Source organism: Melanerpes formicivorus, unplaced genomic scaffold (genome assembly GCF_026170545.1).
Source record: "Melanerpes formicivorus ecotype bairdi unplaced genomic scaffold, bMelFor1.0.p_v2 SCAF_87, whole genome shotgun sequence".
Classification (NCBI taxonomy): Eukaryota; Metazoa; Chordata; class Aves; order Piciformes; family Picidae; genus Melanerpes; species Melanerpes formicivorus.
In genome coordinates, this window is record NW_027142439.1 from 528,218 (window position 1) to 549,842 (window position 21,625).

Below are 21,625 nucleotides of genomic sequence, written 5' to 3' on the forward strand. Positions count from 1 at the left end.
CTGAAAGGTTTGCTCTGCCCTTGCACAGTAACTGCAGCTCTGGAGTGCCATGGCAGGGCTGCTCACACACACTGAGGGCTGCCCCATGAGGGGCCAGCAAAGCCCAAAGCTCTGGCTGTAATTTGGAGGTGATCTGGCATTTCGAGGGCTGCCAAGACAGTCCTTCTACTCTGGCAGTGAGCTGAGTGGGGAGATGGTCTTTGAGGTCTCTTCCACCCTTATTGATCCCATGGAAATGAAGACAAATGAGCAGAGTCTGCCTTCAAACCTGTGCCACAAGACTGAGCAGCACATCCTGAAGTGTAGGGCTCAAGGCTGAACAACCCCCAGCCCAAATCACCTCTCAGGTGTGCAGTGCCTCTTCACCTCCAGGGCCTCTCATACACTTTTGACCCAGCTTTCCCATTCCTCAGCATTCCAATTCAGATTAATTAATGCTATTTTACCAACTTTAAGGCAGCTGACCATGGATTTCAGTGAACATACTCTTGTGTTGGAAGACTAGAAGCTCCTCTTGTCTCTGCTTTCTCCACTGCTTAGTTGCTGTATATTCTCCATCATCAGTTTTTACAGGTTTGCCCTTTGAGGTAATCAATCTTTCCATTCCACTGCAGAGGGACCCTGCCAGGCTGGGCAGATGGGCAGAGGCCAAGGGCAGGAGATTGAACACATCCAAGTGCCAGGTGCTGCACATTGGCCACAGCAACCCCAGGCAGTGCTACAGGCTGGGGTCAGAGTGGCTGAGAGCAGCCAGGCAGAGAGGGACCTGGGGGTGCTGGTTGAGAGTAGGCTGAACATGAGGCAGCAGTGTGCTCAGGTGGCCAAGAAGGCCAATGGCATCCTGGGCTGCATCAGGAACAGTGTGGCCAGCAGGAGCAGAAAAGTCAGGAAGAAATTCATCCCAGCAAGAGAGATTGGCCTTTGGGATGTGCTGCCCAGGGAGGTGGTGGAGTCACCATCCCTGGAGGTGTTTAGGAGGAGACTGGATGGGGTGCTTGGTGCCATGGTTTAGTTGATTAGATGGTGTTGGGTGATAGGTTGGACTTGATGATCTCAAAAGTCTTTTCCAACCTGCTAATTCAGTTCTATTCTATTCTAGTCCAGTGCAGTCTAGCCTAGTCTACCTGCTTGGAGAACATGCAACTGGAATGACCCAGCAGCCCAGCAGGTCTCCTCCACAGGCAGGATCAAATATAAGTGAGTTGCATCTTCTTATCAAGCACACAGAGTGAGCTTTGGAAGGGTACATGCAATGGGTGAGCAGTTATCAAGGAGTGTAAATCATTAACAATCTGCTGCAGATTAGGCACTGCACTTCATTCAGGGATGTCCAGCTGCTGAGCCCCCAGAGGAAAGCAGCACCCATGCAGAGATGCAGAGCAGCACTTTAGTCCTTTACTGCACTTCATTCAGGGATGTCCCAGCTGCTGAGCCCCCAGAGGAAAGCAGCACCCATGCAGAGCAGCACTTTAGTCCTTTACTGAGAGGAGAGTGGCAAGGGACAGTTTTTGTAATCATTTTTTATTCCAGCTGGGGGGAAGGATGTAGCCAAAATGGAACAGAGCTGCCTTGCAGAGAGCATCTGGCCTGAGACCTGGTCAGCTGGACAGTGTGGTAGCTTTAGCTGGCTCCAGATAATGTCAATAAACAGGAAGAGCTACCCAGAGCAGTCATGGCCTTGAACCCTGCAGTGAACTCTGGGCCAGGTTTAGGCTGTGCCTAGGGAATTGGCCACAAATCTCCAGTGGAAAGGTTTTCCACAAGGGAAGATTCTCCATAAATCCTGAGAAGGAAGTAGCAGAATGTGAATAAGTTACTGTGGGATGTAAAAGGGAATGGAATGGAATGGAATGGAATGGAATGGAATGGAATGGAATGGAATGGAATGGAATGGAATGGAATGGAATGGAATGGAATGGAATGGAATGGAATGGAATGGAATGGAGTAGAACAGAATAGAATAGAATAGAGTAGAGTAGAATAGACCAGACCAGGTTGGAAGAGACCTTTGAGATCATCAAGTCCAACCTATCACCCAACACCATCTCATCACCTAAACCATGGCACCAAGTGCCTCATCCAGGCTCTTCCTAAACACCTCCAGTGATGGTGACTCCACCACCTCCCTGGGCAGCACATTCCAATGGCCAATCTTTCTGTCTGTGAAGAACTTCTTCCTAACCTCCAGCCTAAACCTCCCCTGGCACAGCTTGAGACTGTGTCCTCTTGTTCTGGTGCTGCTTGCCTGGGAGAAGAGACCAACCCCCACCTGGCTACAGCCTCCCTTCAGGGAGCTGTAGAGAGCAAGAAGGTCTCCCCTGAGCCTCCTCTTCTGCAGGCTAAGCAACCCCAGCTCCCTCAGCCTCTCCTCACAGGGCTGTGCTCCAGACCCCTCCCCAGCTTTGTTGCCCTTCTCTGGACACCTTCCAGCAACTCAACCTCCTTCCTAAACTGAGGGGCCCAGAACTGGACACAGGACTCAAGGTGTGGCCTAACCAGTGCAGTGTACAGGGGCACAATGACCTCCCTGCTCCTGCTGGCCACACTCTTCCTGATGCAGGCCAGGATGCCATTGGCCTTCTTGGTTTGTGTGTGTGTGGGAAAGGTGCAGACACTCTCTCCACATCCCAGTCCTGCTTTCAGGAACACCCAGTAACCAGCAGGTGCCAGAGCACCAAGGTCACCTCTCTCCTTGGCAGGAAAAGGTCTCCAGCATCTGGACACACTCCCAAGCAGTGCAGAGGCATCCCACAGACCTGCTCCAGCAGCTGCTGTCACCAAGTCAATTCTTGCTTTGAAGTGGTGAGGAGAAGGCAGAGAGTATCATAGTATCAGTCAGGGTTGGAAGGGACCACAAGGATCATCCAGTTCCAACCCCCCTGCCATGGGCAGGGACACCCCACACTACATCAGCCTGGCCACAGCCTCATCCAGCCTGGCCTTAAACACCTCCAGGGACAGGGCCCCAACCACCTCCCTGCACAACCCATTCCAGGGCTTCACCACTCTCATGGGGAAGAACTTCCTCCTCACCTCCAGCCTCAATCTCCCCACCTCCACCTTCATTCCATTCCCCCTAGTCCTATCACTCCCTCCACCTCACTGCAAATGCAATGATCTCTTCCTATCTGAAACTCATTTCTTCACTGCTTGTAGAGTCCCAGCCCACACCAGCACTCAGTTACTGACCCTCAATTATTCAAAACAATTGCATGGGAGCTCATCCTGCCCTGTGCTCAGCACTGCCCAGGCCACACATGGACTCCTGTGTCCAGTTCTGAGCTCCTCAGGTCAGGAAAGATGTTGAGCTGCTGGAAGGTGTCCAGAGAAGGGCAACAAAGCTGGGGAGGGGTCTGGAGCACAGCCCTGTGAGGAGAGGCTGAGGGAGCTGGGGTTGCTTAGCCTGGAGAAGAGGAGGCTCAGGGGAGACCTTCTTGCTCTCTACAACTCCCTGCAGGGAGGTTGTAGCCAGGAGGGGGTTGGTCTCTTCTCCCAGGCAAGCAGCACCAGAACAAGAGGACACAGTCTCGAGCTGTGCCAGGGGAGGTTTAGGCTGGAGGTGAAGAGAAAGATCTTCCCAGCAAGAGAGATTGGCCATTGGGATGTGCTGCCCAGGGAGGTGGTGGAGTCACCATCCTGGAGGTGTTCAGGAAGAGCCTGGATGAGGCACTTGGTGCCATGGTTGAGTTGATCAGATGGTGTTGGGTGATAGGTTGGACTGGATGATCTCAAAGGTCTTTTTCAGCCTGGTTTCTATTCTATTCTATTCTATTCTATTCTATTCTATTCTATTCTATTCTATTCTATTCTATTCTATTCTATTCTATTCTATTCTATTCTATTCCATTCTATTCTATTTGCTCCCCAGCTAGGTTCCAGTCCTGGCTGTGGCCCTTTGAGTCACTGGCCCATGCTGCATGCTGGGATCCAGCAGTGTGTGCACTTCTGCTCATCACTGCAGCCCCTGGGGACCTGGCCTCCCATCTGCTTGAAGTCAGTCTTAAGAATGCCAAAATATTCTTGGTCTTGAATTCAGGCTTCTAAAACCTGTTGTTAGTGATCTCAAACCAGCAAAATGCTCACAGGGAGATCTGTGCTCAGGGCTGTGTCTTGTTTGATTAAACCAAGGCTTGGGGATTGGGTTTGGTTCTTTTAAATCGCAGAAGCAGTTTCCAGTAGGCAATCTGACACCCTGCCAGCAGAGACTGCCACAGGACCTGGGTGCCTCAGGGAGGTGAAACACACCTAGATTAATACATGATACAGTGCTGGGACCAGCCTCTGGCAGTGAGGCCACCTGGCACAGAAACCAGCAGCTGCATCCAAGCTGTGTGCTGGGAACAGTCCCTGGCCCAGGCTGGCTCTCAGGCCTTGTCCAGGGGCTGGTGGCCACCGTGTGAAGCGGCTCAGGCCACGAGCAGTGCCTCATGCCAACGACCATATGGTACAGCCAGGCAGGTCCCCACACCTGCAAACATCCCCCTCTGCTATTTACTCACTGGAAATACAGTCACCACAGCAGCTGGCCCTGGGCTCAGCTCTCCATTTCTCCCAGCTGGGTCATGCACTCATGGACAAGAGGCAATGGTATTGATCCTGCTGAAGTCTGCCCACATGCAGCCCCCTGCAGAGCACTGAGCTTGCTTAGAAGACTGGAAAAGTCAGAACAAAGGGTTTGCTATCTCTGCTCCCAAGAGCTCTCCTTTCTGGTCAGATTATACATTGCAGTAATGTCTTAAGGAGGTCCAAACCCTCCCACTTCCTCTTCTTCTTAGAATCAGAATCAGTAAGGTTGGAAAAGACCTCTGAGATCAAGTCCAACCTTCCACCTCACACCTCCATGATCACTTCACTTTTATTAGCCTGAGGTCAGTGTAAAGGCAGTGGCCATCAATTAAATAACCAGCAGTTTCTGGCTGGAGTCATCATCATGCCCAGCAACAAAGGGAAATAAACCAAAGAGATGACCACTGCCAGGATAATCCTCCAGAGTGTCACAACAGCTGGCTGGCAAACCAGGAGGCTGCCTGCAGACACAGGCAGTACCACCTCCTTCTGGAGGAATACCATTGAGTCTGGGGTGTCAGTGTACCACATACACAGCACTTGCTGAAACCACTGCCTGCACCTCTTAGTCCACATGCAAAGCATTCCAGCACCAAGCACTCAGCCATTTTCCCAGGGAATTTGCCTCTCCTGCATCCAGAAGTTTTGTCCAAACCTCTCCCATAGCACTGTGTGTACCAACCCCCTGCCTGCACAGCCAGGAGCCCAGCTTTTGTGACTGAGAACTGAAAACCACATGTGCTTCTCCTTAAGAGCATCTGCCCTCTTAAACATGCTGCTGTCCCAAGGTGCATGTGAACACAGGCTCAGCTGTGAGCAAAGACCCCAGGAGGCACTGACAGAGGCAGGGCAACCCATTTCATACACTCACAGAATCATAAGGTTGGAAAAGACCTCAGAGATCATCCAGTCCAAGCTGTCACCCAACACCTCAGGACTAACCAAACCATGGCTCCAAGTGCCACATCCAATCCCCTCTTGAACACCTCCAGGGATGGGGACTCCACCACCTCCCTGGGCAGCACATCCCAATGGCCAACAACTCTCTCTGTGGAGAACTTTCTCCTCACCTCGAGCCTGAACCTCCCCTGGCACATCTTGAGACTGTGTCCTCTTGTTCTGGTGCTGGCTGCCTGGGAGAAGAGACCAACCCCCACCTGGCTCCAGCCTCCCTTCAGGTAGCTGTGGACAGAAACCCAAGGACCATGACCTCTGGCCTTTACAGAGTTTCTTCTTCAGCACACAATCCCTACCTTTGCTTTTGCTTTTCCACTCCCAAACCTGCACCTTGGGAGTGTATTCGAGGCACAAGCTCCTCTGGGCTCTCCTACCTTCCCACTGGCTGTCCTCCCCAGCCACAGCAGCAACCATCAGGAGCATACAAAGGGGAAGATGACATGCCAAACAAGACAGGTCCCAAACAACCCCCCCCAGCAACCCCTGCAGCTGTATGGCCCACAGAAAGCCTCCCTGCAGAGGGGCTGAGAGCAGGTCTGCAGCAGCCCATCACACCCAGCAGAGCTCCTCAGCTGGCACTGCTGCTCAGCACAGGCTGCCAGGGGACTGAAAGCACTGCAGCCAGCTCCCCAAAATGTTCTGTTGTGCTCCTGGGCTACAGATAAACCTGGCAACAACAGGAACCAGAAGACAAACCTGAGAGTGCAGCACGTGTGGCATGGCTCTGGGCTGGTGTCCCTGCTGAAGTCTGTCAGGGTCACTTACCAGCTGATACTTTAAAAGCAGGCTGATGTGTTCATCCATTCCCTGCCATTTACTGGCAGTTGCAGAAGTCAGCAAGAAGAGATTGGTTTATGAAGTCTGAATCATTTCCTGGAGGGAAGAGACTCTGCTCCTCTTCAGAAATGGTTTAGTGCCTATACATTGTGTAACCAATCCCTGCTGCATCACACATGTGGTGGTGAATGGTGCCACAGCCAGCTGGCAGCCAGGCACCAGTGGTGTGCCCCAGGGAGCAGTGCTGGGCCCTGTGCTTTTTAACATCTTCATTGATGATCTGGATGAGGGCATTGAGTCCATCAGCAGTAAATTTGCAGATGGCACCAAGCTGGGGGCAGGAGTTGATCTGCTGGAGGGTAGAGAGGCTCTGCAGAGGGACCTGGACAGGCTGGGCAGATGGGCAGAGGCCAAGGGCAGGAGATTGAACACAGCCAAGTGCCAGGTGCTGCACATTGGCCACAACAACCCCAGGCAGTGCTACAGGCTGGGGGCAGAGTGGCTGAGAGCAGCCAGGCAGAGAGGGACCTGGGGGTGCTGGTCGATGGTAGGCTGAACATGAGCCTGCAGTGTGCCCAGGCAGCCAGGAGGGCCAATGGCATCCTGGCCTGCATCAGGAAGAGTGTGGCCAGCAGGAGCAGGGAGGTCATTCTGCCCCTGGACACTGCACTGGTTAGGCTGCACCTTGAGTCCTGTGTCCAGTTCTGGGCTCCTCAGGTTAGGAAGGATGTTGAGTTGCTGGAAGGTGTCCAGAGAAGAGCAACAAAGCTGGTGAGGGGCTTGGAGCACAGCCCTGTGAGGAGAGGCTGAGGGAGCTGGGGTTGCTTAGCCTGGAGAAGAGGAGGCTCAGGGGAGACCTTCTTGCTCTCTACAACTACCTGAAGGGAGGTTGTAGACAGGTGGGGGCTGGTCTCTTCTCCCAGGCAACCAGCACCAGAACAAGAGGACACAGTCTCAAGCTGTGCCAGGGGAGGTTTAGATTGGATGTTAGGAAGAAATTCTGCCCAGCAAGAGAGATTGGCCATTGGGATGGGCTGCCCAGAGAAGTGGTGGAGTCACCATCACTGGAGGTGTTCAGGAGGAGACTTGCTGGGGTGCTTGGTGCCATGGGTTAGCTGTTTGGCTGGGTTGGATTGGTTGATGGGTTGGACATGATGATCTTGAAGGTCTCTTCCAACCTGGTCTGGTCTATTCTATTCTATTCTATTCTATTCTATTCTATTCTATTCTATTCTATTCCATTCCATTCTATTCTATTCTATTCACTGTGCCAAGCACAGAGGTCTACCACTGCAGTTGAGACTCCCCAGCTAGCTGCTTCCCCTTCTTTCTCCTGCCTGAAGAAATTCATCACATGCCCACTCTTGCTAGTCATGGCAGCTAAGGCAGCCTCAGAACCTCTTCCTACTCCTGACTTCAGATGCAACACAACCTAGAAACACAAGGTAATACCAGAGAGGCTTTTGCTCCTCAAGTGGACTGAAAGCTCCTTAGCAGCACAAAGAATGGCTCCCAGGCAAGGCTCCTGTAGGCTGGACATGCACTCCTGGAGCTTAATCATAGTTATTCTCAATGAACAGGACAGAGAATAGGGCCCAGTGGAACAGCATGAAATGCATCATTGCAATGCAGCCACAAGTATCAACTCCTTAATTCCAGTCATTAAAGAACTTCAGTTCAGGCTTAGTGTACAATAAACCCATGGGTGCTGACCCTGATTTGACACACAGGTTGTCCTCTCACCCTTCTTCTGCAGTATAATTAGTGCTGAGCCAGCCTCAGTCCTCCTCTCAGTGCTACCACACTGTTCTAGTTCAGTCTCCAGTTGCTGCCAGCACTGGCTTCTGCCTGTGCTGCTGCAGGCCATTGCCTTGGGATATTGAAAGCACAGCCATCATTCATCTCCAGAAGTCAAACACAGGGCTCTTCAGCAGAGGCCTTTTCACCTCCCCTCAAGCTCCCAGCAGCCAGAAAGCAGGCTGCACTCAGGCTGGTGCCTGGCCAAGGACTCCTGTGCCACAGGACCTTGAAGCAATGGAGACAAGGGCTGTGTGCCTGCCTCTGGAGAACAGCACAGCTATGAGCTCTCCTACTGGACTTCCAGTAACTGCAGGAGTGCAGTCAGCCTTTGGCAGCAGCCTCTTGATGGTGGGGCTGCTGGAGTGGCTGGTGAGACAAAGGCATGTCTTGCAAGCCAGGACACCATGGGGAGGCTCTCCCCTGCCACCAGAATGCTGCAGGTGTGATTAGTAAAAGCTAGGCTTTGTCCATAACATCAGAGCAGAACACATCTCCTCAGAAATGCACCTTCCATCCCATCCCATGCTTATGGTGCTGCAGAGCATGAGGTCTTCATCGTGCCAGTTTTAACCCCTTGCTGAATGACTCCATAATCCACATCTCCTTCAGCACAGAGCTGAGAGGGAGGAATTTCTCTGTGTCACGTGGAGAGACAGAGATGGAGTAGGAGAATGGGAAGGTGCAGCTCAAGAGCAGTAAAGATCAAGAAGAAACTGTGTGAAGGACAAGCCAGCACACAAGCAAAAGGAGAGAGTTACAGCTAAAATGTAAGCTGTCATCTCTACTTCCATGGCACAGGTCCCTGGTGTTTCCAGCATACAACTACTGAGTGATTACTGAAGCTCTGTCTCTTAACAGGGATTACATTCCAGGGCTTTCTCAGATAAAGACCCACTGCAGTCAATGAAAAGGCAAATCTCTTCTGGATCTGTGTGGCTGGGGAACACAGACACACAGTGAATCAAACACTTGACCTTGCAGCATCAGCTGACATCTGCAAGGCAAGAAACCTCACTGCTGACATTCTTGTAGGAGCATCCAAGCACAAGGAGAAAGCTGTAAGATAAACTTTGCCACACTGCTTCAGAAAGGCCAAAAAGCAACGAGGGAAGAGTCAGAACAGAGTCATTTTAGTGCTCTTCCTGCTTCATCTTGCCTTAACACCAACTCACAACTGGACCCTCAGAGAGCTCAAACCCCCATAAATCTCTTTACTTTAACACTTCAAAGTACCCCACAAGGCAGATGCACCACCTGCTCAGGAATGCAACCAAGCCTTCGTTTGCTGATGGAAGTGGAGTCAAAGCTGAAGGTGAATGTGTCCCACCTGCACTCACTGCTGGAGGAGCCAAAGCTCAGGATTTGTCACTTTCTAAACACAGGCAAGAATCTTCCCTCCGTGTCCTGTGAAGACAGGATGCTGTGTTTGCTCCCTCACCTGAATCCAGGCAGCTCTAACACAGATCATTCGACCTGGTGGCAAAAGAGGCCAATTCACAGCAGGTCAGCAGGACTCAAGCCCTAAGGAAACTGTGACTACAGACCTGTGAAGGCCAAAGGCATGGCCTTTGGGGACTGCTGGATCACTGCTGTCATTTGAAAGGCCTGCAAAGGACATCAGTCCTCTCCATCACAGGAAGGGGGAACAGCACAGGGATTTGCAGAGTAAAAGACGATGCCTGACCAAATGTCTTTGCAAAGCTGGCAGCAGAAGTGCAGTGTTCATCCAGGCAGAGCTGTGCTTTGGCACTGCCTTCGATTCAGTACTCAAAACCTTAAGAGTTGCCCCAAAAAGCTGACTGGAGTGCTGAACACACATGGTGTGACAAGCAAAGCCCATATGCTCAAGGCCTGGCCAAGGCTGCTTACACAATGCTATTTCCTGCAGCCTGACTGAAAGCAGCAGTGAGGCATCACTTTGGACAGCCAGTCCCCACCACTGCTGCCTCTCTCCTGAGGGAGAGCAGTTGCCCACTGGAAATTTCAGCCATCTGATTAGCAAAATTCACTGTCTGCCTTCTGATAGCCAAACACCCATTTTGGCCATCACTGGAGTGCTGTTTCAAGCCAGCAGGCATGCAGACTGTGACATATGAGGAACCCTGAGAGATGCAGATGGTGTCATGATTATGTAAAGCTCCCTCCCCAGAGGGCTGCCTGGTAAACTTCCCATCTCCTGCTCCTCTTTCACCAAGTTGTCCTTTTTTGGCCCCAGCCTTGCCCCAGCCACTCATCCAACCTGCTTGCAGCTATCAGGATCAGTGTGGCCAGCAGGAGCAGGGAGGTCATTGTGCCCCTGGACCCAGCACTGGTTAGGCAACACCTTGAGTCCTGTGTCCAGTTCTGGGCTCCTCAGTTTAAGAAGGACATTGAGAGACTTGAAGGTGTCCAGAGAAAGGCAATGAGGCTGGGGAGGGGTCTGGAGTACAGCCCTGTGAGGAGAGGCTGAGGGAGCTGGGGTTGCTTAGCCTGGAGAAGAGGAGGCTCAGGGGAGACCTTCTTGCTCTCTACAACTACCTGAAAGGTGGTTGTAGCCAGGTGGGGGTTGGTCTCTTCTCCCAGGCAACCAGCATCAGAACAAGAGGACACAGTCTCAAGCTGTGCCAGGGGAGGTTTCGGCTGGAGATGAGGAGAAAGTTCTTCCCAGCAAGAGAGATTGGCCATTGGGATGTGCTGCCCAGGGAGGTGGTGGAGTCACCATCCCTGGAGGTGTTCAAGAGTGGATTGGATGTGGCACTTGGAGCCATGGTTGAGTTAGTCCTGAGGTGTTGGGTGCTAGGTTGGACTTGATGATCTCTGAGGTCTTTTCCAACCTTACTGATCCCATGACTCCATGATTCTACTTGCCAGCCTGGTGTGGCTTACAGTTTTCTACTGATTATTGTGTGGGTTATGGTTTTCCCCATTTACTGCAAAGAAGGAAGTTTTGTTTTCTCTTTCCTGAAATACCCTAAGCTGAGCCAGGCTGTGCTGGACAGGATGTGTCCCGCTGCACGTGGCCATCCTCAGCACCCCACGGTCACTGCTGCTGTCCCCTCCCATGCTGCCCCATCCCAGACTGCCTCATCCTGCAGCACCTTGGCTGGAGCCATCCCTCCCTCACAGCACCTGCAGAAGGGAAACAGCTGCCTTCTTTCTTGTTCCTATCTGTTCAACAGAGTGTGCCAGGGGCTACCACAGCTCTCACGAAATCCCTGGGCAAACACAGGCAGCTGCTGGCAGCGTTTTATACAAAGCCACTCATACGGACAGGTGTGTGAGGGAAGCACCCTGGGCAAGGCAATTGAACATGGACTCTGGGCTGCTTTTATGCCAGAGGTCTTCCAATGCCTGAAAGGTTACAGGGTGCAGAACAAAAGGCAGCTGCTCTCCTGAGGGCATTGTGCATCACTGGCCCAGCATTTACCTCTCCCCACTACAGGAGCACACAGACACACACAGGCCTGCACTGCACCCTCCCACTCCCTAGCTCCCATGTGTTCTCTGAGGCATCAACTGGATTCTGACTTCTCCTACGACTGTTGCAATGACATTACACAAAACTTGTGCCACTTCTGAGCAGTTCTCTGCATGTGTTAGCACACAGCTGAAAGGTGTTGCTGGGCACAGACTACCCAGGGCAGCAAAGCTGGGGAGGGGTCTGGAGCACAGCCCTGTGAGGAGAGGCTGAGGGAGCTGGGGTTGCTTAGCCTGGAGAGGAGGAGGCTCAGGGGAGACCTTCTTGCTCTCTCCAACTCCCTGAAGGGAGGTTGTAGCCAGGTGGGGGTTGGTCTCTTCTCCCAGGCAACCAGCACCAGAACAAGAGGACACAGTCTCAAGCTGTGCCAGGGGAGGTTTAGGCTGGAGGTTAGGAAGAAGTTCTTCCCAGAAAGAGAGATTGGCCATTGGGATGTGCTGCCCAGGGAGGTGGTGGAGTCACCATCACTGGAGGTGTTTAGGAAGAGCCTGGATGAGGCACTTGGAGCCATGGTTTAGTTAGTCCTGAGGTGTTGGGTTAATAGGTTGGACTTGATGAGCTCAAAGGTCTTTTCCAACCTGGTTAATACTATTCCTATTCCTATTCCTATTCCTATTCCTATTCCTATTCCTATTCTATTCTATTCTATTCTATTCTATTCTATTCTATTCTATTCTATTCTATTCTATTCTATTCTATTCTATTCTATTCCATCCCATCCCATCCCATCCCATCCCATCCCATCCCATCCCATCCCATCCCACATAACCAGATACCACCCAGGAACCAGCACAGCCAGAGAGAAGGAAAGCAAGAGAGTCAGCCTCAGTAACCAGGACGCCACCAGGCAGGCCAAACAAGCTGCTGACATCCTCCCATTGAGCTACAATTTTGGCTGCTTTCTGAGAGCTTCAGTTTGCTCAGTGCCCCCCAATGGAAAGCCACTCTTGCTGAATCAGCATGGCAGCAATTCCTTTATCTCGGTGTACTGCACCCTCCTCTAGCTGGCTTTGGCTTTAGAAGAAGAACACCACCCAAGAAGTTTCCTGCAGCAGCACACTTGCAGTTCTGTGCTGACTCTGTGCTGCACATGCTCCACAGGGCTGCAGGGCACACACAGAAGTGGCATTGTGCAGTCTCCTCTTGGCAAGCACTGCCCAGCTGCAGGGCTGGAGAGACTGCAGAGGAAGGTCACCAGGCCTGAGAGATAGGAAACACACTGATGAGAGACTCAGTCTGTGTGTAAGCAGATGCCAGTGAAACTGAGACCGTGGGGCTCATGGAAGGCAAGGAGGAAAAGGAGAACTGGTCACTGCAGGGGGCAGATGCATCAGCATGTGAAACCTGCTGCCACAAGAGTGGCTTGCAGCAGCTGGCAGCAGAAGAGGCTACCACAAGGCAAATGGAAGGGCTGTCGAGCAGCTCTGAATCCAAATGAAGCTTGTGAGGTAAGACACATGTCTCTGTGCCTTTTAGATAAAGCATAAGCACCTCTGCCTCCACATGCTCAAGCACCTAATGCTGCACTTCGAGACCTCATTGCACTGCTGAATCTGGGTCTGCACAAGCCATGGCCCAAAATGTGCTTGGGCAGAGGGACCTTGACCAACTGCACAGATGGGTGAGTCCCACAGGATGGCATTCAACAAGTCCAAGTGCCAGGGGATGCACACTGGCCACAACAACCCCAGGCAGAGCTACAGGCTGGGGTCAGAGTGGCTGAGAGCTGCCAAACAGAGGGACCTGGGGGTGCTGATTGACAGCTGCCTGAACATGAGCCAGCAGTGTGCCCAGGCAGCCAAGAAGGCCAATGGCATCCTGGCCTGCATCAGGAACAGTGTGGCCAGCAGGAGCAGGGAGGTCATTGTGCCCCTGTACACTGCACTGGTTAGGCCACACCTTGAGTCCTGTGTCCAGTTCTGGGCCCCTCAGGTTAGGAAGGACATTGAAACACTTGAATGTGTCCAGAGAAGGGCAAGGAGGCTGGGGAGAGGCCTTGAGCACAGCCCTGTGAGGAGAGGCTGAGGGAGCTGGGGTTGCTTAGCCTGGAGAAGAGGAGGCTCAGGGGAGACCTCACTGCTCTCTACAACTACCTGTAGCGTGGTTGTAGCCAGGTGGGGGTTGGTCTCTTCTCCCAGGCAACCAGCACCAGAACAAGAGGACACAGTCTCAAGCTGTGCCAGGGGAGGTTCAGGCTGGAGGTGAGGAGAAAGTTCTTCACTGAGAGAGTGATTTGCCACTGAAATGTGCTGCCCAGGGAGGTGGTGGAGTCCCCATCCCTGGAGGTGTTCAAGAGGGGATTGGATGTGGCACTTGGTGCCATGGTCTAGCCATGAGGTCTGTGGTGACAGGTTGGACTCGATGGTCCTCGAGGTCTCTTCCAACCTTGGCCATACTGTGATGCTGTGATACTGTGTCACAGCCCATTCCTGCAGCTGCCACCTTGCAGGTCAGTTTGTGCACTGACCTACAGGAGCTGGAGTTGCACAACAGCTCAAATCTGACAGAGGAGGCTAAATGTTTGTGCCTTAAATCGTTAACTGACCTTAAGTCCACAAGGGAAAGGACAAACAAACTCCGGGGAACTTCCACAAGCGGTGCCACAAAGTGCCCCAGGAGCTTCAAACAAAGGCACAAACAACCCCAGCCCCACACCCCCTCCACCCCCTCCCTTCCAACCAAACAAAAAGTTCCTAGATAGGAGTTTGCCATCCCCAGCAAGGGCTCAGCAGCACATTCCGTGAGCTAGTCCCAGCCCTTCGGCGCCTCAGCAGGATCCATGTCAGTCAGATCACCAACAGTTATTTTTCAACATCTGCAACAATTCCTGACTCCAAGAGCTCTTGGACATCCTGACTTCTCTTAAACCTCTGGCCAGCATCCACTTCTCTCACTCCAACAGCCAGCACTAGCCTCCACCCAACGTTTTATTCCAACACCGTCATCGAGTTGCAACACAGCAAATTAGCTTGAAAGGACTCAGAGCAAGCTGCACCTCCAGGAGGAGGACTCTCACAAACCCTTGCACTGTGTGCAGGCTCTCCTTGTTCCCCCTGAACAACTCCATTGGCTACTGATGCTTTTAACCAGCATTTAAAGCAAGGACAGTTCTTTTTTCACCTGTGAACAGCAACCACACCTCCTGCACTGCCTGAACTCCTGCCCATGCAGCAACAGCCTGAGTGTGAAACCTATAGAATAAAACCAGACCAGGTTGGAAGAAACCTTCAGGATCACCGTGTCCAACCCACCAACCAATCCAACACCACCTAAACAACTAACCCATGGCACCAAGCACCCCAGCAAGTCTCCTCCTGAGCACCTCCAGGGATGGTGACTCCACCACCTCCCTGGGCAGCCCATTCCAATGGGCAATCACTCTCTCTGTGTAGAACTTTCTCCTAACCTCCAGCCTAAACCTCCCCTGGTGCAGCCTGAGACTGTGTCCTCTTGTTCTGGTGCTGGTTGCCTGGGAGAAGAGACCAACCTCTGCCTGTCTGCAACCTCCCTTCAGGTAGTTGTAGAGAGCAAGAAGGTCACCCCTGAGTCTCCTCTTCTCCAGGCTAAGCAACCCCAGCTCCCTCAGCCTCTCCTCACAGGGCTGTGCTCCAGACCCCTCCCCAGCTTTGTTGCCCTTCTCTGGACACCTTCCAGCAAGTCAACCTCCTTCCTAACCTGAGGGGCCCAGAACTGGACACAGGACTCGAGGTGTGGCCTAACCAGTGCAGTGTCCAGGGGCAGAATGACCTCCCTGCTCCTGCTGGCCACACTCTTCCTGATGCAGGCCAGGATGCCATTGGCCTTCCTGGCTGCCTGGGCACACTGCAGGCTCATGTTCAGCCTACCATCAACCAGCACCCCCAGGTCCCTCTCTGCCTGGCTGCTCTCAGCCACTCTGAGCCCAGCCTGTAGCACTGCCTGGGGTTGCTGTGGCCAATGTGCAGAACCTGGCACTTGGATGTGTTCAATCTCCTGCCCTTGGCCTCTGCCCATCTGCCCAGCCTGTCCAGGTCCGACACCGGCAGGTTTTGATGGGTGATGAACACACACAGCACCAAAATGAGTTCTCACACCACCTGCACTTCTGCTGCAAACCAACAGCCACACACAGAGCAGGGCAGGCATCAGTGACATAACCCTGTACTGAGAGGAGAATTACAGACCTGTATTGCAACCAAGCTGCTGGGCAAAGCAATCACTTCACTCTCTGCCACTGCTGCAGAAGGCAGGAAACCCAAAGAGTTTACTGAGGTCTGCTATTCCTTGTCTCCTACCTGCATCTGGCACCAAGTGAAGAGTCCAACCTCTCCATGAGAAGTATTTCACAGCCATGAAGTGTAATGCTCTACACTCTGTGCCCTGGACTTGAACATGAAAACCACAAGGAGCAAAGATGGGCAGAGTCCAATGGCATGAGATTTAACCCATCTGAGTGCAGGGTTCTGCATCCTGGCCTGCATCAGGAACAGTGTGGCCAGCAGGAGCAGGGAGGTCATTCTGCCCTGTGCTCAGCACTAGTTAGGCCACACACATTGGCCTTCTTGGCCACCTGGGCACACTGCTGGCTCGTGTTCAGCCTACTATCAACCAGTACCCCCCAGGTGCTTTCTGCCTGGCTGCTCTGAGCCACTCTGTCCCCAGCCTGCAGCAGTGCATGGGGTGGCTGTGACCACATGAAGATACCTGACAAACAGCCTGGGCTCACTGTTTATGCAGTGATCCAGAGAAAGAACCTGAGATGTGTCAGGTCAAAAAGAACTTCCAGGGAGGTGGTTGGGGCCCTGTCCCTGGAGGTGTTTAAGCCCAGGCTGGATGAGGCTCTGGGCAGCCTGATGTAGTGTGGGGTGTCCCTGCCCATGGCAGGGGGGTTGGCACTAGATGATCCTTGTGGTCCCTTCCACCCCTGACTGATACTGTGATACTATGAACTTGAGATGATACCAGGGGGTAGAAAGGCAGTGCTGAGTGGAGGCTCCCTGTTCCCTTATTCAAAAGCAAACCCCAAACCATTTCCTATGGCATAAATATTTTTCCCCCAGGTTCTGTCACTTTCTAGGAGACTAGGATGCCTCTTTGTTACAAAGAAAGGCTTCTGACAATTTTCACTTGCCCAGGAAAGATTTCCACTCCCATTGATGCTTTAAGGAGAGGAGTTCTTGATTGCAAGCCCTGCCTTTCCACGGGGCGTAGCACGGACGTAAGCACAGAACTCCCACCCAAAAGAGAGCACATCGTTACTGGACAAGCTGTCTGCATCAGCCCATGCCCCAGATTTCCTCACCTACAACACAGCTGCTGGAATAAAAGATGGCCAGTGGCAAAGTGCAAGTTTACCATGGTGACACCTAGTCCACTCCTAGCAGCCCTGCGTGGTGACACACGATCAGCACATCAGACACGCGGATGATTGAGCGCTCACAGCGCTGGCAGGCTCTTGAGAAACCCAGAAGTGTGCCAACAGCGAGCAGAACTGCCTGCACTGAGAGCTGGCTGAGTCAGTGCACTTCTCCCACCCTATCCTCATGCTCAGGTAAGATTAATGACACTAAGTCTTCTCTGGAGCGTGGCATTAGATATGTCTGAACTTGATACGCCGGTGACCTACTTTTCGGGCATGCCCCACACCCACATCTCCCTCTGAAGATAACAAAAGATGAGGATGCTCAGCAGTTTTGAAATGGAAGCACGTGCTTTTAACACACAGGAAGCTGACTACAGCTTAGGGCCAGCTCTGCACGTGAGGAATATCCCACTTCATCTTCATGTGCAGCACCTGGGGCACTCAGAGCCACGGATCGCCCAAGGCTCGATGTGTTTGGACACGTGTCTGTAAATTCCACCCATCTGCCGGCAGGTGAGAAAGCATGGGCTAGAGCTAATGATTCATTTCTTGCAGCCCTCCCTCACCAGACTGATACACTCTCAGATTACAAATGCTGTCAGTCCTCTAACTTCCACCTGCCTAGACAGGTGGATCCTCCTCCTTAGGAGAAAACCCCAGACTAGAGTCACATCTTATCGCTCCCGGTGTACATCAGCTGCTGCGTAGACAGACCCAGGGTGTCCTGCCCTAATAAGGAATCAGACAAGGTGATTAAGATCAGGTTGGACACAATGCACACCACTCAACTTAGATGACTGACTAGGGCTCAGAAGAGAAAACAGTGCAGGGCATACTGCTGATGCACACCGAAGAGAAAAGTCAACCTTGCAGGTTGTGCAAAGTTTAGATCATCTAGATAAATATGTGACTCACCCCCTGGGACTCCTCCTTTCCACTTCGGTGCTATTTCAAATGAGAAATAACCACACTATTGGCATTTGGGTTTCATTTCACTTCTTACAATGTGTGCATGCACTCACACAACCCTCCAGGGCTCCCTGATGCATGGCTGTGCCTGCCAGCTGTAGCTGAAACCACTTCCGTGCCTTTAAAAGCAGATAAAGTCCCTGGTGAGGCACAGAACAGAAACTAGAGGCAAAGCTGCTGCTCTGCAGGGCTGACAGGTAGGGAGTTACACCATGCCCTAAATAAAACCTCTAAAGGAGTACCTAATGGTTGTGTATGTTAAGACTGCTACCAGCTTCAACAATATCTGTGGTGACAGGTTGGACTCGATGATCTTTGAGGTCTCTTCCAACCTCAGTGATACTCTGAGACTGTGATACTGTGATATGTTCAGCCCCTGAGCCAAGGGAGAGCTCCCTCCTCTTCACCTCCGGGTGAGCATCCACCACCCCAGCCCAAAGCAACTGCTGGGGAAGGAAAGCCATGCTGGCAGAAGTTCTCTGCTAGAGTTTGAGAGCAGTGCTTTCCTGTGAGCAGTACATATCACAGGCTGGCAGGCAGGACCAAAACTCACTTATTTGACTAACAAGAGACAGATAACATCTCCCTAACCATCCTTTACAGTTTCCAGGAATCTCTGAGAGCTATCCACATTCCAAGGCCATGAAGCAACTGCCAGCACTAAAGGGCAGGTCCAAACAGGAAAAGGTACCTTAAGGATCTGCACAAGTATTGAGAGGCTGCTCTTACCAAACTATGCTTCCACCCCAGGTACCCTGAAACCTGCAAGTTTTACTCCCAACCTGCTATTCCTTTCAAGTAAGTTTAGACTCTGAACCTGGGAGTTACAATCAAAATGCTGATGCAGGGGGGCAATGAAAGGGAAAGGCAACAATCAGCATCTTGGTGCCTGAGAACTGAAAGGGACAATCATAACTTACAGCATCGCACAAACACAGTAACCCAGCCCCACAAGCAGGCAAAACATCCACTGCCTTTAAACAGAGAATAACCTGGCAACCTCCAGGCTTACTACAGTGGCTTAATGTCCACATTGCTGTGGCACCAGCAAAGCTTTAGACACCTCTCAGCACATCTAACAGAGGACTTCTACACCCAGCATCAACAGTAAGCAGGACCTAAACGACTGACACCCGGGAGCTGCTCTGGGCTGGGAAGGGTGGCACTCAGGAAACAGCGGTGTCTTAGTGGGAAAGCCCTGGTTCTGCTTCACTGCTCCTTCACTTCGGCCTGTCATCTTGATTATCAGTGAAACAAAGACCTCCCACAAATGCCCTTCTCCACACAGAAGCACCAGCTTGGAGCATCAGCCTATTCTCAAAGATCCCTACCTGCTAAAACAGGCACAGTGACCTTATTGTTTCCCAGGTGGAGGGGAAATGCAGGGCCAGTGAGACAGGAGTATCATAGTATCATAGTATCATTCAGGGTTGAAAGGGACCACAAGGATCAGCTAGTTCCAACGATCAGGCTGGCCACAGCCTCAGCCAGCCTGGGCTTAAACACCTCCAGGGACAGGGCCCCAACCACCTCCCTGGACAACCCATTCCAGGGCTTCACCACTCTCCTGGGGAAGAACTTCCTCCTCACAACACTCTCCAAAGGACAAGAAGAATTGGCTGGGTAAGCTTTACCAGCCAGTGAGCTGAAACACACTCCAGCTTTATTCAGCTTTGTAGTAAGTGAAACTGAAGGAAATAAAGCCCTGGTAATGTAACATTCTGCTTGAAGTGCCCTTTACATTGTGCTTGCTTTAAGCAGTTCAACCCCTCTTGCCATGAGGCATGAAGAGTCCACTCGGAGAGGACAGCTGGGATGAACTTAAATGATGTTAAACTCGCACATATTGACGACTACCTGAAAACTAATCCCCCTCGAGGCCAAAGCCAAGATGAAAGAAGTACTGACAGCTTTCCAGGAAGCCAGCAGAGACATAGGAGCAGACACTTAACACGGTGACAGGGTACCAGGCACCCAAGAGAAAGAGTCCACCGAGAAACCACCCCCTTGGGTAATCAATGCATAATCATGCATTAGTCAATATTTGCCTCTCAAGCTAGGGACACAGGCTACACACCGTGCACCCGAGCTGCAGAGAAGCTCTGCTTGAAATCAGTATCTATGGCTCCTGTAAGGAAAACGAGCTCTTACTTTAAAGTCAGGCACTTGCAGGATGGAGTTTTGCAGCTCCAGCTGCCAGGCTGAATTAAGTTTGAGTTCTTTCAAAAGAGACAAAGCTGCCCCTGGGCAGCCTGGGATCCGGCGCAGCCCAGCTAAACGGCCTGAAAGCATTCCCTTTGGCAGCCTCACAGCGCGGGATGCAATTCCAAGATCTTATCACTGATAAATGGCATTCTTAAACAGTTACCGAGAAGTGTCTGGGGAGCAGAAATGGGAACCAAAACTGCTGGTTTAGCCAATGCCACCACAATTTTTAGGCAAGGTCAAAGACGTCCACAGCCTCCCTGGCGCTTCTTGTGATGAAGGCGATTTCAGATCCCATTTTACCCACGTTAAGGAAAGTCCCGCGAGTCCCACAACTTTCAGCAACGTCCCAGCCCACTCACTGCCCCCTGACCCACACGGCGTTGGAAGGGGAAATGGACATCCAGCTGGAGACCCCTGCCCCAAGGTCCTTCCCCTCCAGGGCCAGATGTAGCTGCCTAAAGCGATATCCCTATGCTGGACTGCTGCGAGTGACGTTTGCCGAGGCGCCGGCACTTGGCATCTACAGCCATAGCAGGGGTGGTGGTGGTCTGCCACCTGCCTCGCCGGTGATGGTGGTGGACCACAACAGCAAGACCCGTCGGCTCCCACTATCACTCGTGGCGGGGGATCACCGGCGCAGGGCGCGGGCGGTCCCCCACCGGCAGCACCGACGAGTGATGGTGGAGGCGACCAACCTCCTCCACGGCCCCGCGGGACCTGTGGACGCCCGCTCGCCGGTACCTGTCCTCGGAGACGCTGATGACCCCGTCCTCCTTGGGCACTATCGCTGCCATGTTCACCACGTCCTGCGAGCCCTCCACTTTGTTGAGCAGGAGGGGCTTGCGGGGTCAGCGCTTGGGGCTGGGGATCCGCCGCCATGGGCGCCGCGGAGCCGGCGGGCAGCGCCGCTGCGGCCGGGGGAGGCTGCGGCCGGGGGAGCCGGCCCGCACCGCCGAGGCGGAGGAGGGACTTGCCGAAGCGGGGGCAGCGCCGTGGGCTCCCTGGGAAGCAGGAACCGAGGCGGCGGCGGCGGCGGCAGCGCCTCCCCCGAGCCGGGGCTGGGCTGGAGCGGGCGGGGGCGCGGCGCGGCGGCCGGAGGGGGCGGGGAACGGCGGCGCTTTGTCGCCATCTCGCAGCCTCGGGGTGCCGCGCCGCGGCTGTGCAAAGGGAAGGCTTTGGCTGGGCGGTGGTTTCGATGCGCATCTCCTTCGGCGGCCTCCCTGGCAGGGGCGCGGGGTGTCCGGGCAGAGTGCGGGTGCGCCTCGGGGGAGGGCATCCCGGTAAACGTGTCCCGCTGCCGACGGCTGCCAGGCGCTCCTCTCTCGGCACCGTTGTGCTACTCTGCCATCCGCCCCGCGGTCACGTCGCTGCCCCACCCCTTTGCCAAGGAAAGCGGAGCGAAGATGAAAGGGGCGATGGCTTCCCCCTGTTTACATTACCTCTTCCTGCCCGAGTTTATTTTCGGCCTGAAGCTCACCACGTGAGCTGAGGATGGGATTTCGGATGCTGCGTTAGGCAGGAGGACCTGCAGGATTCTCTGCAGCACGACG

At 53.0% G+C, this 21,625-nt stretch overlaps 1 protein-coding gene across 1 annotated transcript in view; it reads right to left on the minus strand.

Moving 5' to 3' along the window:
* The window catches only part of WDFY2 (WD repeat and FYVE domain containing 2), a 64,007-nt gene extending 42,925 nt beyond the window's left edge, over positions 1 to 21,082 (minus strand). The window contains 2 exon segments of the mRNA XM_068165206.1: positions 20,817 to 20,920; positions 20,922 to 21,082. Coding sequence (XP_068021307.1) covers positions 20,817 to 20,920; positions 20,922 to 20,954 — 137 coding nt within the window. The 5' untranslated portion in view covers positions 20,955 to 21,082.
* Between the last annotated feature and the right edge of the window lie 543 nt (positions 21,083 to 21,625).